This window comes from Toxotes jaculatrix, chromosome 9, assembly GCF_017976425.1.
Source record: "Toxotes jaculatrix isolate fToxJac2 chromosome 9, fToxJac2.pri, whole genome shotgun sequence".
Classification (NCBI taxonomy): Eukaryota; Metazoa; Chordata; class Actinopteri; family Toxotidae; genus Toxotes; species Toxotes jaculatrix.
Window position 1 is genome coordinate 2,204,018 of NC_054402.1, and position 19,355 is coordinate 2,223,372.

At 43.3% G+C, this 19,355-nt stretch overlaps 1 protein-coding gene across 2 annotated transcripts; it reads right to left on the minus strand.

Annotated features, from left to right (window-relative positions):
* Positions 1 to 261: 261 nt before the first annotated feature.
* On the minus strand, positions 262 to 19,178 carry supt5h (SPT5 homolog, DSIF elongation factor subunit). 2 transcript variants are annotated; one of them, XM_041045613.1, is made up of 30 exons: positions 19,050 to 19,178; positions 18,743 to 18,847; positions 18,409 to 18,568; positions 18,171 to 18,239; positions 15,215 to 15,226; positions 15,036 to 15,105; positions 14,131 to 14,199; positions 13,203 to 13,268; positions 13,065 to 13,095; positions 12,896 to 12,964; positions 11,380 to 11,631; positions 11,058 to 11,147; positions 10,890 to 10,960; positions 10,660 to 10,765; positions 9,984 to 10,074; positions 9,604 to 9,740; positions 9,284 to 9,439; positions 8,052 to 8,198; positions 7,777 to 7,923; positions 7,306 to 7,431; positions 7,081 to 7,165; positions 5,553 to 5,660; positions 5,289 to 5,391; positions 5,026 to 5,153; positions 4,484 to 4,589; positions 4,228 to 4,386; positions 3,955 to 4,123; positions 3,102 to 3,299; positions 1,086 to 1,181; positions 262 to 893 (listed from the first exon to the last, which is right to left on the minus strand). In XM_041045613.1, the coding sequence occupies exons 2-30, from the start codon at positions 18,827 to 18,829 to the stop codon at positions 753 to 755; spliced, it is 3,249 nt and encodes a 1,082-aa protein (XP_040901547.1). In that variant the 5' UTR covers positions 18,830 to 18,847; positions 19,050 to 19,178; the 3' UTR covers positions 262 to 752. The 2 variants fall into 2 exon arrangements, with proteins under 2 accessions (XP_040901547.1, XP_040901548.1); XM_041045614.1 differs by lacking the exon at positions 15,215 to 15,226.
* Positions 19,179 to 19,355: the final 177 nt, after the last annotated feature.

Consider the following 19,355-nt stretch of genomic DNA (forward strand, 5'->3'; position numbering starts at 1 on the left):
AGTGTAGTTTAACACATGCACGTGTAAAAAGATGTTTGTGCCGAAAACAAAAACATCTAATTTCAGTGAATCATTTAGTGAGACCTGGACACTTTCTTAGACACACTAAGACAATATCAGTTTCCATTTCTGTTTCCATCTGGGACAGTCCGTAATCACCCAGCGTATCTCACACCAGTCACTGAGAGAGGTTTGGCTGTGAACTACCATCAACCTCTGCAGAGCCATGTGGCTAAAGATACACATCCAGGCAAACACATCAACAGGTTCACATTTTATTGATGTTACATTTAGTTTTTGTTTTTTTTTTAAACCCTCCTGCATCCAGAAAAGCAAAAGTACTAACAAAACATTAAGAAAACACTAAAAACTGATGCAGACCACTAGTAAGAATAAGAGAACAGTGAAGCTAACGAAAGGTGAACAAAATCCAACAAGCGGAGGAGGAGAGAGCGTCTGGACTACTGTCGGTTTCATGTAAAGGGAGAGAGAGAAATGTCGGTTGATAAGGCCATAAACTCAGACAGCTGAAACAATCTGCTGAAAGCCTCTGGTTTCCGGGATCTGCTCTTCTGTGTGTGTGTGTGTGTGTGTAAAAATAAAATTCCCAACATCTCTGCCTCCCTTTTAGTGAGAAACAGCTAACAACGATCTCATTACAGTCTTTTTATTTCTGTACTCCCACCTCACCGTGTGTGTGTGTGTGTCTGCTGTGTCAGGGACCGCGTGCACATGGTCTGTCTGTCCGTCCCTCAGTGCTCCAGACGTCCCAGGAACCTCAGGTTGAGGATCTTTAGCTGGTCGTCCAGCTCCATGCGGACGATGCCGTCGTCTCCGTCAATGCTCAGCAGGATCCCCGTCGCCTCGCGGTCCTCTCCCAGAATCACCTTCACCTGGACACATGGGAACAACGGACACAGCTTTGACAACAACACCTCTGTAACGGCACTAAAAATAACATCAGCCTCATGGGCTCCAACCGACAGAACAGAAAAAAAGGGCTGGGTCCTGGTTTGTGTCCCGTCAAAACAAAGCAGCGTCTACGCGTCACCTGACCTCACCTCAGCTGAGTCAGCGACAGTTACCTTGTTGTTCTTGGTGGGAGTGACGGGCTCCAGGTGATCGCTGCTGATACTGACCACCTTCTCTGACTCCTGCATGAACACTGAGCACATCCCGCCCTACACACACACGCACACACACACACACACACACACACACAGAGAAAAAAATTACACTTATTTAACGCTTTTACTGCCATGAATCAAAAACATGACCAACGGCATCAAAGCGACTGTTAAATAACCACAAGACTTTGTTTCTGAGGCTGAGTTCAGTATCAGTCCAAGAATCTGAAGACGACATATAACCCATAATATTCATGTTTTAACAAGCATGTCATAAATCACATCAAACGTTTTTAATGAGGAATCACAGGTGTCACACAACAGAATGACAACGAGATGAAAGACACAGCCTGAAAAAATAACAGCCAATGTTTAATCTGTCAGATTAATCAATAATTAATCAAGAAAATAAGGGAAGCTGAGAATTTAGCTGCACTTGTCTGGACAAGTGAGATTTGCTGTGTGTTTTCATTTGGACGAGCAGTATCTCAGAGAAACTCTCCAAACAGACAGTCTGAGAAAGACTTTATCTTTTTTTTTCCAAAACGTAAGAGTGGGAATCGTCTCATTACCGGGGTCATTCTATACTGAAGCCAATAATACATACACTGATACATACACATGTTCTGGAAGCGACTGATGACAAATATTTCCTTTGCAGACGAACACTTCAGGAGAAACGGGGAAGGTATTTGGCGGGAGCAGGAAAAACAATCCCAGAAATCATCTGCAGCAACGCAGCGAGGCCTCGACGCGACCGTCGGAACGTTTGGAGATAAATCCACAAAAATGCCTCCGATTAAATTCATCATCGCCGTCTGAGCTGCTGCAGCTGCTTTCACTTCCCAGCTGTTTTCATCTGGTGATGGCACTGTGAGCCATCCCAGACAGTTTCACCTTCAGACTGGGAGCTGACCAGTACAACCCGTTTTAGGAGATTACAATTGTCTTTCTGGATTTAAATTTAATCCCTTCTGACCATCATATCTCACGATCAATATTTAGACAGGCATGCATGTATACTACTGACATATCTCTGGAAGGATGTAAATGCTTATCGAGTGTCTCACCATGAGCCACAAAAGTTATTTTGGTTGGCAGAAACTTTCAGCAGCACAAACGGAGCCATGCTTCATTTTCTCTGAACCATCCAGACTCAACTCACATGAAGGAAAAAAACAAACAAATACTAGATGTGACGGTTAAAGGGCTATTTCACCAGAATATTTCACCCAGAGAACTCGCCAGAGACCCAACAGGTTCTTCGATTTTCACACTCATCGAGTGAGAGCGTTCCAGAAACAGGTATTAATATTAACAGCTATAACTGTGCAACATTCACCATCTGTTTCCAGAAACTCACGGCGCAGCTTCCATTTGGACTTTTCTTTTTTTTAATTTGAATACACTGACTCTGAAGTTTTCTAAAATTGGTTCCAGACCTCCGCAGAACCACCCACGCGTTTCCCCAGGTCATAAAAACCACTGTGCAAACATTTCAATGATTACTTTTGTTTCGTAAGATAATTCCCTCCTTCTGTGGCTGCAGATTTTTAATACATCATTAGTTGAGCTGCAACAATTAATAATTGATTAATGGACGAACAGAAACCTCAACCTCAATCTGAGGTTCCTGGGACGTCTGGACCACTGAGGGACGGACGCGAGAAACACGTGCACGCCGTCCCAAACACGGCAGACACACACGGTGAGGTGGGAGGACAGAAAAACAAAAACAAGACTGTGCCACAGTCAACTGAATATCTTCTCTGGACTTTTCTGGATGGTTGGTCGGACAAAAAAAAAAAGAAGACCTGTGAGGACTCAGGGAACTTGGACTCAGGGAAAATGTCCAGATTATTTTCTCGGTTAATTAATGCCGCTCAGTCTGTCAAAACATAACCTTTACTATATTTTCACACTACTGGTCTGTCACCACGTTAGTCAACCTAAACTACTGCATGCGTGTGTTACCGTGATGCTCCTGATGACCCCGGTCTGTCCCATCAGATCCATGAAGGAGTCCTTCACTCGGACCAGGATGTCGGTGGTCACCCAGTCACTGCTGCCCTGCTCGATGTTGGAGCCTGGGGTGTGAGGGTTATAGCCTCCAGGAGAGGGCGCTCCGGGCGTCATGGGACTGTAGCCCACAGGACTGGGGCTGGGACTGGCCTGTGGAGACAGCAGGACGTAACTGTTGTGGAAGCTAAAGGAAGCAGAGCTTTTGCTGTAATTTATCTCTGGCTGTATTTTACTGGACTGCTTCTTGGCAAACCATGAATTTGGAACAGACTTTTAGGAAAATATTTTTTTACATCAGTGTGATAAAGTGTTTTGACTTGTCAGGTATTAAATTTGCAGGAAAAGTATAAAAAAAAAAAAAAAAAAAAAAAAAAAAGATAGTCCCATATCTGTTCATTTTTATTTATAATCAGTTACCGAATAAAAATTTCCGAAAATTTAACATAACACACACTGTTTGTAAATGACCACAAACCTGTCTGATATTTCTCTACTGACATTTATTTTAATCACCTGGCACAAACCGTAATATATCGTCCAGCGTCTGTGGTAAAATTCCTTACCCAGCCCCGCTCTGTGTCTGCTTCAAACACACCAGCTGAGTTTACAGATTTTAAACGATCAAACTGAAACAACGTAAAGGCAACGCAAATAAATCTGGGGTGACAAACACCAAAGGAACGTGTTTTTGTCGAGCTCAAGGAAACACGTAAGGAGTCGCGGGCTTTTCACTTCTTTGTCAAACCCTGAGACGTTTTCCAGAGTCAGAATCACGTCACGTTGGAAACACACAACCATCTCTTACCTGATAAGCCATGGGGGATGGCGTCGGATGGTAGCTGGCTGGAGAGTGCGTGTTCTGGTAGCCAACTGGTGAGGGCGCCACCTGGTGGTAGCTCTGAGGACTGGGACTGGGCTGATAGGAGCCCTGAGGGGACGGGGCCGCGTAGGGAGAATACTGCTCCGTGTTATACCTGCGCACACACACACACACATACATACACAGAAACTGCATTAACTAGACACATTTGGTTTGATAATTGGGGTTAACAGTGTGCATAGGTGTGTTAATACTCACATAGCAGGTGTGCCAGGTGTCTGAGGGTTGTACTGTGGGTTGACCTGTGGAGAGGGGACTTCTGGGTAACCTGGGGTCTGGGGGTTGGGTGTTCCCCCATACGCCTGAGGGGACGGAGAGGGCTCGTCATCGTAGCCAAAGTCGTACTCTTCCTCATTTCTGGTGAGAAGAGACAAAAAGTTAAAAACATTTAATAACGAATGAAAGTAAAGTGACGACTCTCATTTAAGATAAACACACACTAATACGGTGTTACCTGGAAGGTGTGTTGGGGTTGTTGGGGTCCCAAGCTCCGCTCTGACCCGGCGTCCTGCTCCCATCATGCAGCGGGGTCTGAGAGCCATAATGAGGCGTACGGCTTCCTGTTGGGAGGCAAAAGATGGTGTGATGAGTAAAGAGAAAGACATTCAGCTACACACAACCACTGAGTCACGCTGTGGACAACATTTAAGCTCCTCCTGCTTTGCACATTGTTTTAAAATGTTTTAAAGAAGTGTAAAGAAATGTTATACTTATGAGTAAAATAATCAGTTTCTGAAAATAATCCGTTTCAGCCTTTGAAAACACAGCAGCATCCAGGAAAAACAGAAGAGATGATTCATCTCTGTAGATGCTTCGGAGATGACTGTGTCATAATGAGTTTCTGATGTGGCACACGAAGCAAAAAAAAAAAAAAAAGACTTCAAACGAAAACGACAGAGAAAAGAAGAAGAAAGACAAACCATCCAATAAAAAAAAAAAAAAAAGAAACGGACACACGGCAAACATGAGGCCAACAGGACATGATAAGCATCTTACCATCATGCAGCGGCGTCTGTGAGCCGTACATGGGTGTTCTGGAGCCCGTGCCGTACATGGGTGTCTGGGAGCCGTACATCGGAGTACGTCCATGGGTGGAGGTCATTCCACTGTGTCTCTTGGCTCCCCTGGACGGAAGGAGAAAGGTCAGGGTGGCAAATCTATAATATCTGTATCAGCACTGGAAGCCCCACTGTTCTACACTGTCCAACAAGTCTGAGTATGAGAACAAGGAAACGGCACACGTGTCTGTGAGCACGTACATGGTGGTCAGGCGCTGTCTGTCCACAGAGATGGTCTGACAGGTGGAGTGCAGCTCCACTCTGGCTGTGGACTCTGTCGCATCCTTCACCACACCAATGTACCCTGGGAAACGGAGGCAAATTCATCAGTACCATTTCTTTTAAAAACAAGACAAAAAAAACAACAACAACAACAAGATTTTGTTATTTCAGTTTTTGTCACTTGCCTAAATCTGACCCATGACACCAATAACATGTTCCTGTCGCAGGTTTCCACAGTCTTACCTTTGTAAGGACCCTGGGAGATGCGGACTGTCTGACCAATCAGCTCGTTGTCCCTTCGTCCTCTGCCTCGTCCCATTCCTCCCCCACCTCCCCCTCTCTGCTGGGCACCTGGAGGACCACAGCAACACGTTCATCAAACACTGTTCGGGGTTTGCCAGGAAGAGCGGTACGGCAAGCCAGAAACCTAAGACTATTTAAAATCAACTAAACTATGTATTAGCTGGGGACTAACACTTTGACTGGAAGTTCCTTTGACATGATGATGATGTGTGTATTTTAATTATTTTAATCAGCTTGTGGTACAAAGTTGTTGTTTCAACTCTTTCAGTTCATGTTGCCAACGTACATAATATTTGACAAAAGTCTTTATTGCTGTAACTGACTGGGACAGAGGCCTGTTCTTCCTTCTACACAGAGACGTCAGATATAATTAATTCATGAGTCAATTCATCAACAGCAAAGACTTCAGACTAAAGTCCGATTGTCATGTTTTTAAAGAGGAAAACTCAAATAAAAGCAACAGATTAATGAGATCTGTATTTCACAGTAATTATGGGGCTATAACTTCATTGTTGACATACGCCTGTAAATGTTCTGTCTCGACGTTTCCTTTACCAAACACAAGCACAGCATCAGCCCTGCTCATGAGAGATTTGGCAACGTCCTCTCGCCTCTGGCCCACAAACTGTTCTTTATCCAGCCGCTGCCAAGTTATGCAGGGCAGATGCTACAGAGTAAGGAAGCGGAGGAACGAGCTACGAAACAGCCCTTTTCCTACAACTTAATGAAATGCAACGCGACTCCACTGCTTCATGTTGCTCTTTTGATTCCACGGTTCTAGGATCTAAATTTGGACTCTGCTCAGACATGCGATACTAAATCCCGAGCTCTAAATTCTTTCAGGGGTTGGCACAGTCCAAGGACGTTAAAACGTGACAAGGGGAATGATAAACACGCCAACGGTAACCGCCCGTTCCCTCCTGTATGTGAAAGGAGGAAGATGAGCAGGTCTACAGCCATGTGAGGCCGTACAACGTGGCGATGCTTATGTCAGCACCTTAACATGCTCACAATGACCAAGCTAACACGTGGCCATTCAACAGGTATAATACTAAAGAAGACTAAAAAGTTGTTAAGCTCAGGCTCTCTTCTTCAGAGGAATGGGCTGGAAAATGGCTCAATCTCAGCAGAAGCTTTGGTCCAGAGGAATGTTCCCTTCAACAAAGCTTTCAGTTTGTTAGGAGTCAGGAAATGTTCCCTTTTTCTTATGTTTATTTTTGTTTCGTTCATGTACTTTTCCATCATACCCGGCGTGACATGAACGGGTAAAGATAAAAATAATGGAACATTTAGCTCAACTGACCCGCTTTAAGTTTACAGGAAGACGCAGCCAAGTCTAACAAAGCCTGACATGATCAAAAGTATTTTCCTTCAAACCTGCCTCTTCCAAAAAGAGTTGGTCACAGAGCAGCAGAACAAACTGACCCATGATGTCGCCTCATGCTGATGTGCTTTATTCAACACTCACCTCCTCCACCGTGGTGCATGGGGCTACTGATACGAGGGCTCATTGGAGCAAAGCCTCCCACGGTGAAGTTGGTCACGTCTCTGGGCTGAAAGAGCAAACGGTACGCACATTTACAAACTGTGTAGCTCTATTATATCTGGATATACGCCATCATGCTCTAATGTGAAACCACTTAAGCCAAATGAAGCTCAAAGGGTCAAATCAAGCAGCCGACGAGGTGCTGACCTTGGATCCACCGGCGAGCACCAGGTGTCTGGTCTTGCAGACGAACATGCCTCCGTTCTCCACCAGCTTCTTGCAGTGGAGGAAAGCAAAGCCCCTGAACAGGTGTCGAATCTCACCTTCACGGCCCTGCACGAGAAACACACACACACACACACACACACACACACACACACACACACACACACAGTGAACACTGATTCTCATGCCTCAGCCACTTGAGCCTTGGTGTGCACGTACTCATTTTAAAAAGATGAATTCCTTGCAACCTTGAGCGTTTGGGATTAAAGTAAAATGATTCTCAACTTTCAAAGTAAACCACTGTAAAGTTCCAGCAGTGAAAACAGAAGTGAACCCAAAGTCAACATTTTCTCAGCAGCAGAACCTAATTCGAGCTGAAGTACTTGATGTAGACCTAAATATTTAGTTAGAGATATAACACAACAGACACAGATGAATGAGCTCCGTCCTTACAGAGTGGGGCCCGTCGATGACCTTCACGATGTCCTTGACGTGGATGTTGTTCTGCTCAGAGTCCAGCGCCACAGCGAAACGGTTGTCCTTCCTGCGGTTCACCGCCTGGTGGCGGACCGTCAGCACCTTCCCGTGCATGTTCAACACCTTAGAGACACAGAAGTCAGTCATTTTGTTATAAACTGGTCTTTACCTTCTTTCGCTGCGTGTTAATGTTTATATCTGCGTTACACTGAGCCTAAACTTGTGTGAGACACTCCAGAGCAGACTGTCACCTGGAAGGTCTCTCTCTCCAGTCGGACGATGACTCCAACGGTCTGTGGGTCCAGCTGAACCAGCTCCCCCCACTCGTGCTGCCCTCCTGCATCGACGCCAGATGCCGTCTCCGAGCAGAGCTGCAGGTCTCTAGGTAACACCTTCAACTGCATGTGCACACACACACACACAAATCAGACAGAACCAGGAGAAGTCAGAACAAAAAGCAGTGTATAAACAGAGACATGATCTGAGTGTACTGTGGAAAACTGACTTTTCAATGCATTTCAATCAGTGATCGGTTCTGATTGGTTCTGATCGGTTCTGATCGGTTCTGCGATCTCAGGATTCTAAATAAACACATTTCATTTTCATGCAGTCCAGTTTGAGGTATTCCCAGTGCTGTTCTGACATGCACTGCTTCTACATACAGAGGATGTTTAAAAACCTCCTCTATAAACTCAAACACTTGAAACCAAAAAGTATGTAATGACTTGCACGAAAACTACTTTCACAGCGTTCCTCAGTAGAACCCTGCCAGAATCTAAACCAACCCTTCTTAGTCCTGTTGTTAGAGACAGGATGTGCTGCATTTGGTTTAAATTCTGGATTCCCCACATTTCCTTAAAAATCACCAACCAATAAATTAAATCTTCCAAATTCATTTTTCCATCATATTCATTGACCTACAAATTCTCTTCTGTATTTTAATTGCACCGATAAACAACAGTTATTAAACCAAAATGCAATCTTATTTTCACAGAAGATAAATTAACCTCGAACGATACACACACACACACACACACACACACACACACACACACACACACACACACACACAGAGTGCAGCAAGCTTTACAAGCATCCACAGCAAACACATTGACTGAATTAAGAGAACACAGTTCCAGTAAGTCAGTTAAGTGTTGCCAAGCTGTTTTGTAAGAGATGTGAAAAAAACCAAACACTTGGTTAAACTGGCCTCAAGCGTTTGAAAGAGACTGCTGTCCACTGTAGTGTTCTCCACTACAAGAATTTATGGACCAGAAACTCGGCACTTTAAATAACCTCAACTTCTAATCGCCTGTATGATTTTGGTTGTCAGTCCTGCCTTGTGATTCATCACTATCTTTTCCAGACCACAACGTCATTAAAAACGTGAATTTTGGACCAGCAACAGTGGTACAAGTGAGACTAACAGTAATATGGTTTCATGTTTACACAGCATTGTCACATGGATGGATAGAGCAGGCACCTCGTGCATGGTGAGGTCGGAGAAGAGGATGACGAAATTCTCCTCCACTCGGACGATGAGGCCGGTGTCTCCTTCGTATCGCCCAGCAATCACCTTCACGTGGTCGCCCATCCGGAAATATTTTCTTAACTCATGAGCTGGGAACTCCAGGGGGTCCTACAGTAAAACGTACACACACACACAAAGAATTACACGGGGAAAATTAGAAAGTTCGGCTATGGAGGTTTTATAGACTTGGTTTACTCTGCGGTTAGTTTCAACATGGTGATGCTCTGGAGTGTTTGAATTGCGTTACACACTAAACACGTGCGTGTGCGTACCTTCAGGTCTTCATGCTTTGGCATGATGGTGATCTTGTTGCCGTCCACACTAAGAATTTTTCCCTGTAGGTTGATCAACTCCCCCTCACACACCTCCACGTTGTCACCGGCCTGCAGGTTGTGTTCACGCTCCTTACCTGTATGCACAAACACACACACACACACACACACACACACAGCAACCAGCAGACAGTTTACTGCCATCTTAATTTGACCTTTAACCTTTATGACAACACTGATTAGTGGACGTTTGACATTAAATTCTACCTTAAATATGGAAGGAAATAAGCACAGATAACAGATATTATAATTCATCCTCTGCTGGAAATGAACCTTCAGCTAACTCTTGAACAGTACACACACTGACAGAGACAGCATACCTGACTCTGTGACCACCTCCAGGTCGATTCCCTCAGGCTGGTCTTCAAACTTCTCCAGCTCTGACAGAGTGGGCTTCACTCCATCTGTGATCTGTCACAGAGAAACCAAAACCCAGCTGCTCATGGTGTTTTCTGTGCCACATATTCTCTCTTAACTGTTCAGCTGAAGTTTTGTGGGGCTCCTTGCTTCTGAAGGAGCCTAAAAAGTTTCCTGGAAGCCTCTTCAGTTTGCAAAAAACGAAAGCATGCTGTGCCTCAGTGTGACAGTGAGGTATGGCCGCTGCACAGCACAGGACAGGAAGGACTTAACCCGGGTGGAGAAGACAGCACAGGGGATTGTAGGCTGTCGGCTACCAGACCTGGACTCAGTTTACGCTGCTCGAGTCAGATCCCACCCACCCGGGCAACGCACTGTTTGTACCGCTTCCATCAGGTACAGGAACATTAAAACAATCATTAAAACTCAGGGACAGTTTCTTCCCCAGAGCTGTAAAAGCAACAGCCCCACCGCAGTGAAAACACTCACATCCCATCCCCCCCACAGGACACTCACATGTTAAGGCTGGGAGTCTGCATAATTTTGTTATGTTCGCATAATGACAATAAAGACTATTGAATCTTGAAACTAACAACACAGGAGGTAAGCGGGTTCTATAAACGGAAACGTCCTCCTCACCACAGCGGACATGGCAAAGCTCTTAAACAGGAATCCTTTGCGGCTGTAGCGGTTCCCCTCAAAGATCATGAAGTCTCCATCATGGCTGACCTCCCCGCCCAGGGACCTGTCAATCAATTCATCATCTGTCAGTCATATACACAGCTACAGTCTCTAGTCCTTATAGACTTTTGATTTTTAAAATCCAGGCTTCTGTGGAACATACAGCAATATATATCTCAAGCCATTACCTGATCTTTTCAGCATCAAACAGTCTCTGAGCAGGTCTCTTGAACTTCTTCCTTTTGGCGAACCAGTCTTTCTACAGGTCACACAGACAGACACAAACAGATGGAAGGAGACTACAAGACACACGATATCAGGTGGATAAAAGGCGAGCTAACGAGTCTCTGTCCTACCAGACTCATCTTAGCCTTGATACGGTCCAGGTCTATTCGAGGGATCATCTTCAGGGAGATGGTGTTTTGACTCGGCTCCACGTAGTCCACCTGGAGAGTGAAGAAAAAAAACGTAACGGGGTCAAAGCAGAGCTGATCTCTTTCACCACCAATTCGTCTGTTGAGTGTCGAAGCTGTTTGAACAAATAACTGAACGAAGGTTTCTCATATTTTTTCTCATATTTCAGCACAAATCTCACAAACGAAGGTTTTAGAACTGCTGATGTAGTGTTTCGCGTTTCTGTTTCCATGCCAGTTCACTGGCCGTGCCATCGGTCGGTACCTGAGCGATATCATCCTTGTACAGGCCTCTCTTCAGTCTGACCCAGGACTTAGGCTTCAGGTTTGTGACCTCTTTGACGACCTTGAGGACGTCCGTCATTTCTTTGATGGGAACCATCTGCTGGTTCCAGAAGCCCATCCTCAGGTTGCCGATGCCCTCGATGGCGGCCTTAACGTGCGTCTGCTTGTACGACTCCACGTAGATGTAGCCTTTAACGTGATCAGGGGCGACCACAGACTTGATCTGCAGAGGCTGGTGGGTGGAGGGCACAACACAGTTTATATTCAGCAGGGACGGTGAAAGTTTCTCAGCCGCCACAATTTTCATATTATATAAACAGTGATGTTAAATTTAATGATGTTTATGCTAAATTAATAATGAACCTAAACAGAACTGCAACCACAGACACAACTAATGCTGTCCTCGGTTCTTCGTCCATTACCCATCAGAGGATTTCTTCAACCGATCATTTAACTGATTTAATAGAAAACTTCGATCTTCAGTGATGTAAACATGATATCAACTAAATTTTTAAAATGCAACAATCCCCAACACTCTGGAAGAACAACGGCCTTGCCCTTATATTTCATATTGTGCTTTGGTGTATATTACCAAATAAAAAATAACTACACAATCGTCCACAAACTGGGGTAAAGTGACTGCAGAGCCAATGCCTCTGGTAGTTGGGTGTAAATTAAAAACTATGCGATACTGAATTCTGTAAGCTGGACTCAATGCAGCTGAGTAAACAGGAGCTCTTCACAGTGTTTGTTTGCATGTGATTTAACCTGTTAATGAAAGTCTACAGATACATGCCCACATACAAAGATAAAACCGCTAATTCAGGCTGCATTCCCATTCATATGAGTGCAGAATTGGGCGGTAACTTTTGTGCAAACTGGGCCAATGCTTGAACACAACAGGCCGTAGGAAGTTGCAGTTGTTTTCCTGTTTTCTTCTTATTCTGTTGATGTTTTAATGAGGTGTTCATCTCAAACAGTTGTACTCAGTTCTGGTCTTGTGGAGCAACTGCCTATTTTCCATCTCTCTCAGCTCTTCCCACATCAGTTTGGCCAACAGAGAGTTTTTTTCAGATGAGAGTTGTTTCCTTTCTCTCCTTCGCTGACTAAATTAATCGTCTGGGGAATCATATTCTGTGCCTGCGCAAGATAAGTGGAAATGCAAAACTGGTCTACTGCCAACAGATTAGTCATCCAATTAAACTTCAAGGGACAGTACTACAAACAACTTTTCAGGGTTTCCCCAATAAACTGGCGCTGCCCAAGCCTCATTCACCACTTCCCCAGACAACACACGCAAAAACCTCATTTATCACTGACTCTAGCCCAAAAGCCAACAAACTTTCCCTTTGCTCTTCGAGGTAAAGTTTGTGTACAGCTGCCGATTATCCGACGTGAAGTGAAGCTTCTCAAGCAAAAATAACAAATAACCAAAGGGTTCAACCTCACTGGTCAAGAAAAGCAGAGATTTCAAACAGGTCGGAGTAGTTTCTTACTGTGTCGGTGAACTGGTAGGCAATGAACTTCCTCATCAACGCGATGGCCGTAGCCCTCTCCTCTCCAATCTGTCGAGACAGCACACGTCAGTAAATTCTGTGTGTTTTCTGGATATGATGACATATGTGTGTGTGTTTGAGTGAAAGCGCTGATATAAAAGATACACACCTTGCATTTAACCGTCCACAGATTGGGATCCCTGACGACAACAAACACACATGAACATTAAAGCAACTTAATAATCAACAACTCATCACGATCTCTGCGGGTGTCTTGATGCTGATTGGTGGATAAGTGTTTACATACTTGACCCCAGGAAGCAGCTGCTGCTGGGTGATGTCATCAGATAGCTCCTCAGACCCTCCTGAGTAACTGCACACCACAGAAGAAGAAAAACAAGACAGTTTTCGACCTCTCGCTGACTCTTTAGAGATGAATCTATCCCGGTCAAGTTCTTCTTCTTGGGAAAACTCCAAAATAAAATATCAACAGTCATCAACGTTCCAGGTTCATTCTATTAACAGCCTATCAGAGAAGAAAGGCTTTTAATGTGAAACAACTGCAGTTAAGCTTTGAGTTTCATTGGCAGAAGCTTATCAGCCCTCATAAAAGGCAAAGTAGAACCAAATGGAGCTAATTAAAAAATAAAGACGTGATGTTTTGAAAAAGAAGAAGGCGAATGACTTGACTCTGAAGATGTTCTGAAGGAATTAGTGCTATGAAAATGGGCTTTAGGTTGAATTTAACAAGACAACAGGTAAACTGTTTGTATTAACAACAAATTAAAACAGGAGCTCATAAGAAAACACAAAATTATTACTAAAAACTCATCAAATATAAAATCACAAACTCAGAAATGAAGGCCAGTCTCTGCTGTAAATGAAAATGCAGGCCTGGTTCTCTACAGCTGAGGTTAATAAAGTCAATCTATATTTCTGTGCTTGAGAAGTTATGGCGTCTTTTACTCAACAGAAACTTGTTCTATCATGTCTGGAGATGCATTTTTTCCTCAGTTGTGGGTGATTTTTTTTTTTTGGATTTAAAGAAAAGAAAGTATCATTTAAAACCACAGATGCAGGAAATAAAAATCATCTGGCAGTTCACTGTGCACTGCCAGATGACAATAGTGCGCTCTAACAGCTCGAGCCAAATGAGCCTTTGCTCTGTTTTAGTCTATAAAAGGCCAATGTGTAAAGAAACAGTGGATAGGCAATAATATCTGACAGATACTCACTGCTCCCCAGCTGAAGACTTGGCATACTTCCTCATGTAGTATTCACCTAGTGCCTCCTCTCTGGAGTCTCTGTAACACACAAAAATATACACACACGCAGTCAGCCACAGACACACAAAATAACTTTCTTAATGAAGCAGAAGGGAGAAAAAACATATTTTGTGTTGGTGCTTCTGTCCAACTTAACAACTGTGAACCTGCTAATAATGTGTTACAGAAAAGGCTGTTTGTTTGCCTTTTCCCTCAAGTCCAAGTTGATGAACTGAAAACTCATTTTCCAGTTGCTGCCATTACAACACTGCAGAAGAAGATGAGGTCATTCAAAGAGCTCCGGTTACAGCTGGGACGATGGAAAAACGTGGAGGACATAACGGAAATCTCACATCTCCATTAGTTTAATGAGTGAATGTGGGGAGAGTTCTAACCTCCTCGCTGACCCACACAGATCTGATGATTTGCTCTCTTTGTGCTTCGTGTACATCAGCGTTTGTTCACTCAGGCTGTTTCACTTTGATTTTTATCCACACGCCAACTTTCACACCTCAGAGAAGAGCAGAAATCTGGAGGAATATTTCAACTTTGTTTTTAAATGTCAGGTTTTTATTTTTTTAATGTGCAAGCCGAAAATGTTCACACCAACAGCTGGAGGAAACACACTGGCTGGCTGCCATGACATCTGTACAATGTTTAGTAATTCTGAAAGCAACCAATGCTCCCAGACTTTTCAGGGGACAGTAACTGAATTTGGCCCCTGGTTTCTACAAATGATATACATCTTTTTCCTGAAGGGGTTTCTGTACTGGACAGGGCTGTAGTATAAGTTTCTGACTTCCTGTTTCTTGGTTAAAATGTCCTATTGACTGATGGCGTGGTAACTTAAGGCAGGTGTTGGAGACTTCTGTTACCTCCAGAGGTTCTGCAGCCTTCTGGATCCAGAGTGATCCTCATCCAAAACCACATGATCCATGTTAGACACTGCACGGGAAAGAACAGGGTGGATATTATATTAATGTTTGATATGAGCAAAAGTACTTTTAATTAAAAGCTGGATGATTGTGACTGTTAAAGGAAAAAACAGACCTACCTTCAGCCTCCTCTGCTCAGGGCCGACCAGTGAGAGACAGAGGAGGAGAAAAATAAAAGACGGGGTGGAAGAGGAAGAGAAATACAGACAACGCAGAGGGAGGCAGTGAGGAGAAAAAGGAGATAAAAGATCCAGGAAAGGTGAGGAAAGGTAAAAATATTTAAAAAAAAAAGGATGGAAAAGAAAGCATAGAGTGGGCATGGACAAAGGAAGTAGGGAAGAAAAAGTAAAATACAAGTTTGAGGAGAGTAGATAAGGTTGGGATGGAGTGGGGAGAAGAGGGTAGAGAAGAACAAGAAGATAACAGAACAAGAAAAGGTTGAAGAAAGAAGAAGAAAGGCAAGAGAAGAGAAAAATGAGAATTAAAGAGGAGCAGCCGGACAGATGTAGGAGAGGAGGAGGGAAAAGGAGGAAGTAAGGACAGAAGCGGACAGACATTGTCATCAGGGCAGAGCACACAGGAGAAGAGTCAGGCAGCAGCAACACAAAGCATGATGGGAGAAAAAACACAACAGGAAAAACAAACAGATTAATGGTGACTGTACGGCACAGAGAAGCATGAGGCCAGTGAGGGGTTCAATGTGTTTCAAGGAGATGGTACAGCAGAAACAAAACCCCGGAAATTTCTTTAGGTTTGGACAAAATTAGACACAAGCTCCAAAACTGCGCCAGACATTTTCCTTATTTTCTGACAGTTTACAGACCAAACAATTACTCGACTGATTGATAATGAAAGTAACACGGCTGCAGCCTTAAATAAACCCCATTGGCGATGATGCATTTGGGAGCTCGCTGTACCAGTGAGCTCAAAGCTGAGACACTGCTTTTCTGTTTTGTTTCTACTATACATCCACCTTGAGTGAGGCTATGCATTACCATGTGCCACATGAAAAGCTTCAACCACATCTGTTAGTCCCAAAAAAATATACACACATATATATATTTATATATATTTATATATATATATATATATATAGGAGCATGACAGTCTTCTACCAGGTAGCAAGGTCAGGCAAATGATCACACTTGGTTCTCTAAAGGTGGAATTACTTACCACTAATCCAAATTAATACCGAGTGGCTGAAATACTCTCTACACCTCTTCTGCTTAACATCAAGCCTCTGGATGCAGAGGCATGACACATTAATGTGGCTCTGAGCATGAAAACAGTATTTATTTCTTTTTTTATTCCTGTGGCTGGATTTGCTCCAAACCAAAGAACTCAGATATCAAACATTAAACATCAAACAATATTTTTCATTTCTGGTTTTAACTGTAAAAAAAAAAAAGGACTGTAAAAATTCTGTTGCTGTTCAAGAAGCCAATAATGGATTTGCCCTCTGTGCTTCCTCCTGTTAAGCTACACACTCACAAATACATCTATGCTGAGATGAGGTGGGGTTAATATGTTCTGGGACATGGATTTTATCAAATGGATGAAACTGATGTTCCACTTGCTTCAGATACACATGGATATAAATGAAAACATCAGAGCAGGAGAGTATCTGGAGTAGAATTACCGTTAACTGAAGAGGACATGCATGACAGAGAGGAACACCAATAAGACAGAGAGAGTTCAGTCAAACAACACTGATGTTCAGAATACGTCGCTAACTGAAGCTACACAGGCGTTACACATCATATCAGGTTAATACATCAACGCTAAACTCTTCACTGAGGTCTGAACACTCCACGTACAAATTCAGTGACGTTTAATTAGAGTTCAGCACCTTTACACAAACAGAAATCAGTCCATGTTATGTAGTGGAATAAAAATAAACAGGAAACTCCTGCCCATGTTTCAGTAAGTAACAGTTGAAAAAGACAAAAAAATACGTTGTTGCCCACAACTTTACTTCGTTAGCTTATCAGTAAAAATCTGAAGCAAATTTAAACACAAACCTCGGACCTCTACAGGCCACCACTTCTTCTCTCCCATTAGAGATTCTAATCCCCTAACCCAAAAGTATTTACTGGTAACGAGTTCCAAACTGGCACTGATCCTGTTTCTAATATCACATAAATCAGAGGTTTAACAGACTGTAGACAGTTTGGAGACACAGCCTGAACTAATGAGCACACTGGTGTTTTTTCTGTTTTAGCTCATTAACCACAAATCATTTGAACTACGACTAAATGTTTTCTAAATAATTCTTCAACTGTTTATGTTTGAAATGTTTTCGCCTTACAGGCAACTTCGGGTCACTTCAGTTCATCTACTTACAGAGGTTAAAAATGTGCTCAGTGCGTTTTAATCCATCACAGTCTTTACGTGTGCGTTTACTGGTGTTTAAGTTGCGTTATCTATGTGTTGTCGTGCAGATTTAATCACAGACTGATTTAATGAGTCTGAATCTCAAACACAGATAACATCATTCTGGCTTGCTGAAAAAGCTGGAAACTTGTTCAATTTAAACATTAAGAAACATGTACTCTAGAGCCAGTACGTGTTTCTCCAAGTGGATTTTAATGTAAATAAACTGAAACCTGTGGCTGTGAAAGGTAAAACAACACATTTACAAACACTGCAGAAAGCTCTGGGCAGCAGTAATGTGTTGTTTATGTGATTTGTAATAAATTGCTCTATATTTACTGAACAATTCATTTGAAATTTTCTAACCAATTCTGTAGCAACCTTTTAAATAGCTACTATTTTCTGTATGTTAAACTACAGGCCTGTGCACATGGTCTGTATAACTGTAAAGCAGTTATGAGACAGACTTATCTCATTACTAAGACAGAAGAAAGTTTTGTTAGTTTTGGCATTTTGTTTTCTGTTTATTTGGATTTATTGAATTTTCACACCTGAGACAAAACAGTTTAGAGAATTTCCAAAACTTCAACCTCATTTAGTGACTGTTTATCTCAGCACAGTGGAGCAAGACAATCAATAACATCTGAAAAGTAAAACGAAAACGCTGTTAACACAGATCTCAGAACGGTTTGTGTCTCTCACCTTTCTCCAAAATATCTTCAGCTCCTTCCTCCCACTGATCCTCTTCATCCTCATACTCGTCATCCACATCTAGACAGAGACAAGAGAAACAGAAGCACAGATGCATTAAAGCTCCTTTCTTCCCTTAAAGGCAACAGGTGAGAGAGCTGAGGACAGACAGGAGGAGGAGGGAGGACAGAGATGAGGAGAGAGAACAGAGACACGAGGGGGAGATAAGGTGGTTGTCAACTGTTTGTACCAGCTTCATCCAGGATGAACCCTCCATGTCTTGGCTTCTTTCTGGGACGGTCATCATCGTCCTCCTCCTCCTCCTCTTCATCATACTCCTCTTCATCCTCCAGGTCCTCCCCCTCCTCATCGGCTACCTTGTCGCTGCCAACGGGGCTGCCCGTTTCCTCCTGGAAACAATGTGAGAGAGATCATGTATGGGATCAAAGCATCAGTGAAGTATCCGGGATAACAATTGTGTATTTGTCCACTTCCACATTTCGCTTTATAACCCGCCTCACCGAGTCGCGGTGTTTACGTGAATACACTGAGTGGTTAGCACATCTAGCTAGCAGTTAGCATACCTCATTCTCCTCCACTTCCTCGGCCTCTCCGTCACTGCTGCGCTCACTCTGGTTGTCGGAGAAGTCGCTGTCTTCGCTGTCAGACATTTCGTAGTTCTGGATAGACTGCAGCAGCGCAAATAAAACAACACCACTTCACTGAAGTTTGAATTAAACGAAGCCTGAGCTGCTAACGGTAAGCTAGCACCCACGAAGCATCCAGCCTAGCAAAGAATGCTAATGTAGTTAGCATAGATGTAACGTTCCAGATAGCGCCAAAACAGCCGCAATCAAATGTTAGCCAATTAGCTTAACCACTGTTACTTACCTGCCTTCAGCTTCCGCAAAGGTTTATATCTTGTTAGCGAATAAACGGATGTAAATATTAGCTTATTTGTGTTACTCCAATGCCTCTCACGTATTCTCGGAGAACCGCGAGATTTGCTGCGGAAATCTCTCGTGGGTTTTAGCTGCGATAGGTTCAATAGAGTAAGAGGTCTCACTCCGCTTCTGTTTTTCGAAACGACAGACCAGTTATTGATGCAGTGGCGTATCCTCAATGATCTGTGCAGAAGATTTAGGCAGTAAAACTAAACTGAGGATGTTTCCTTAAAAAATGAAGCAATAAATAGTT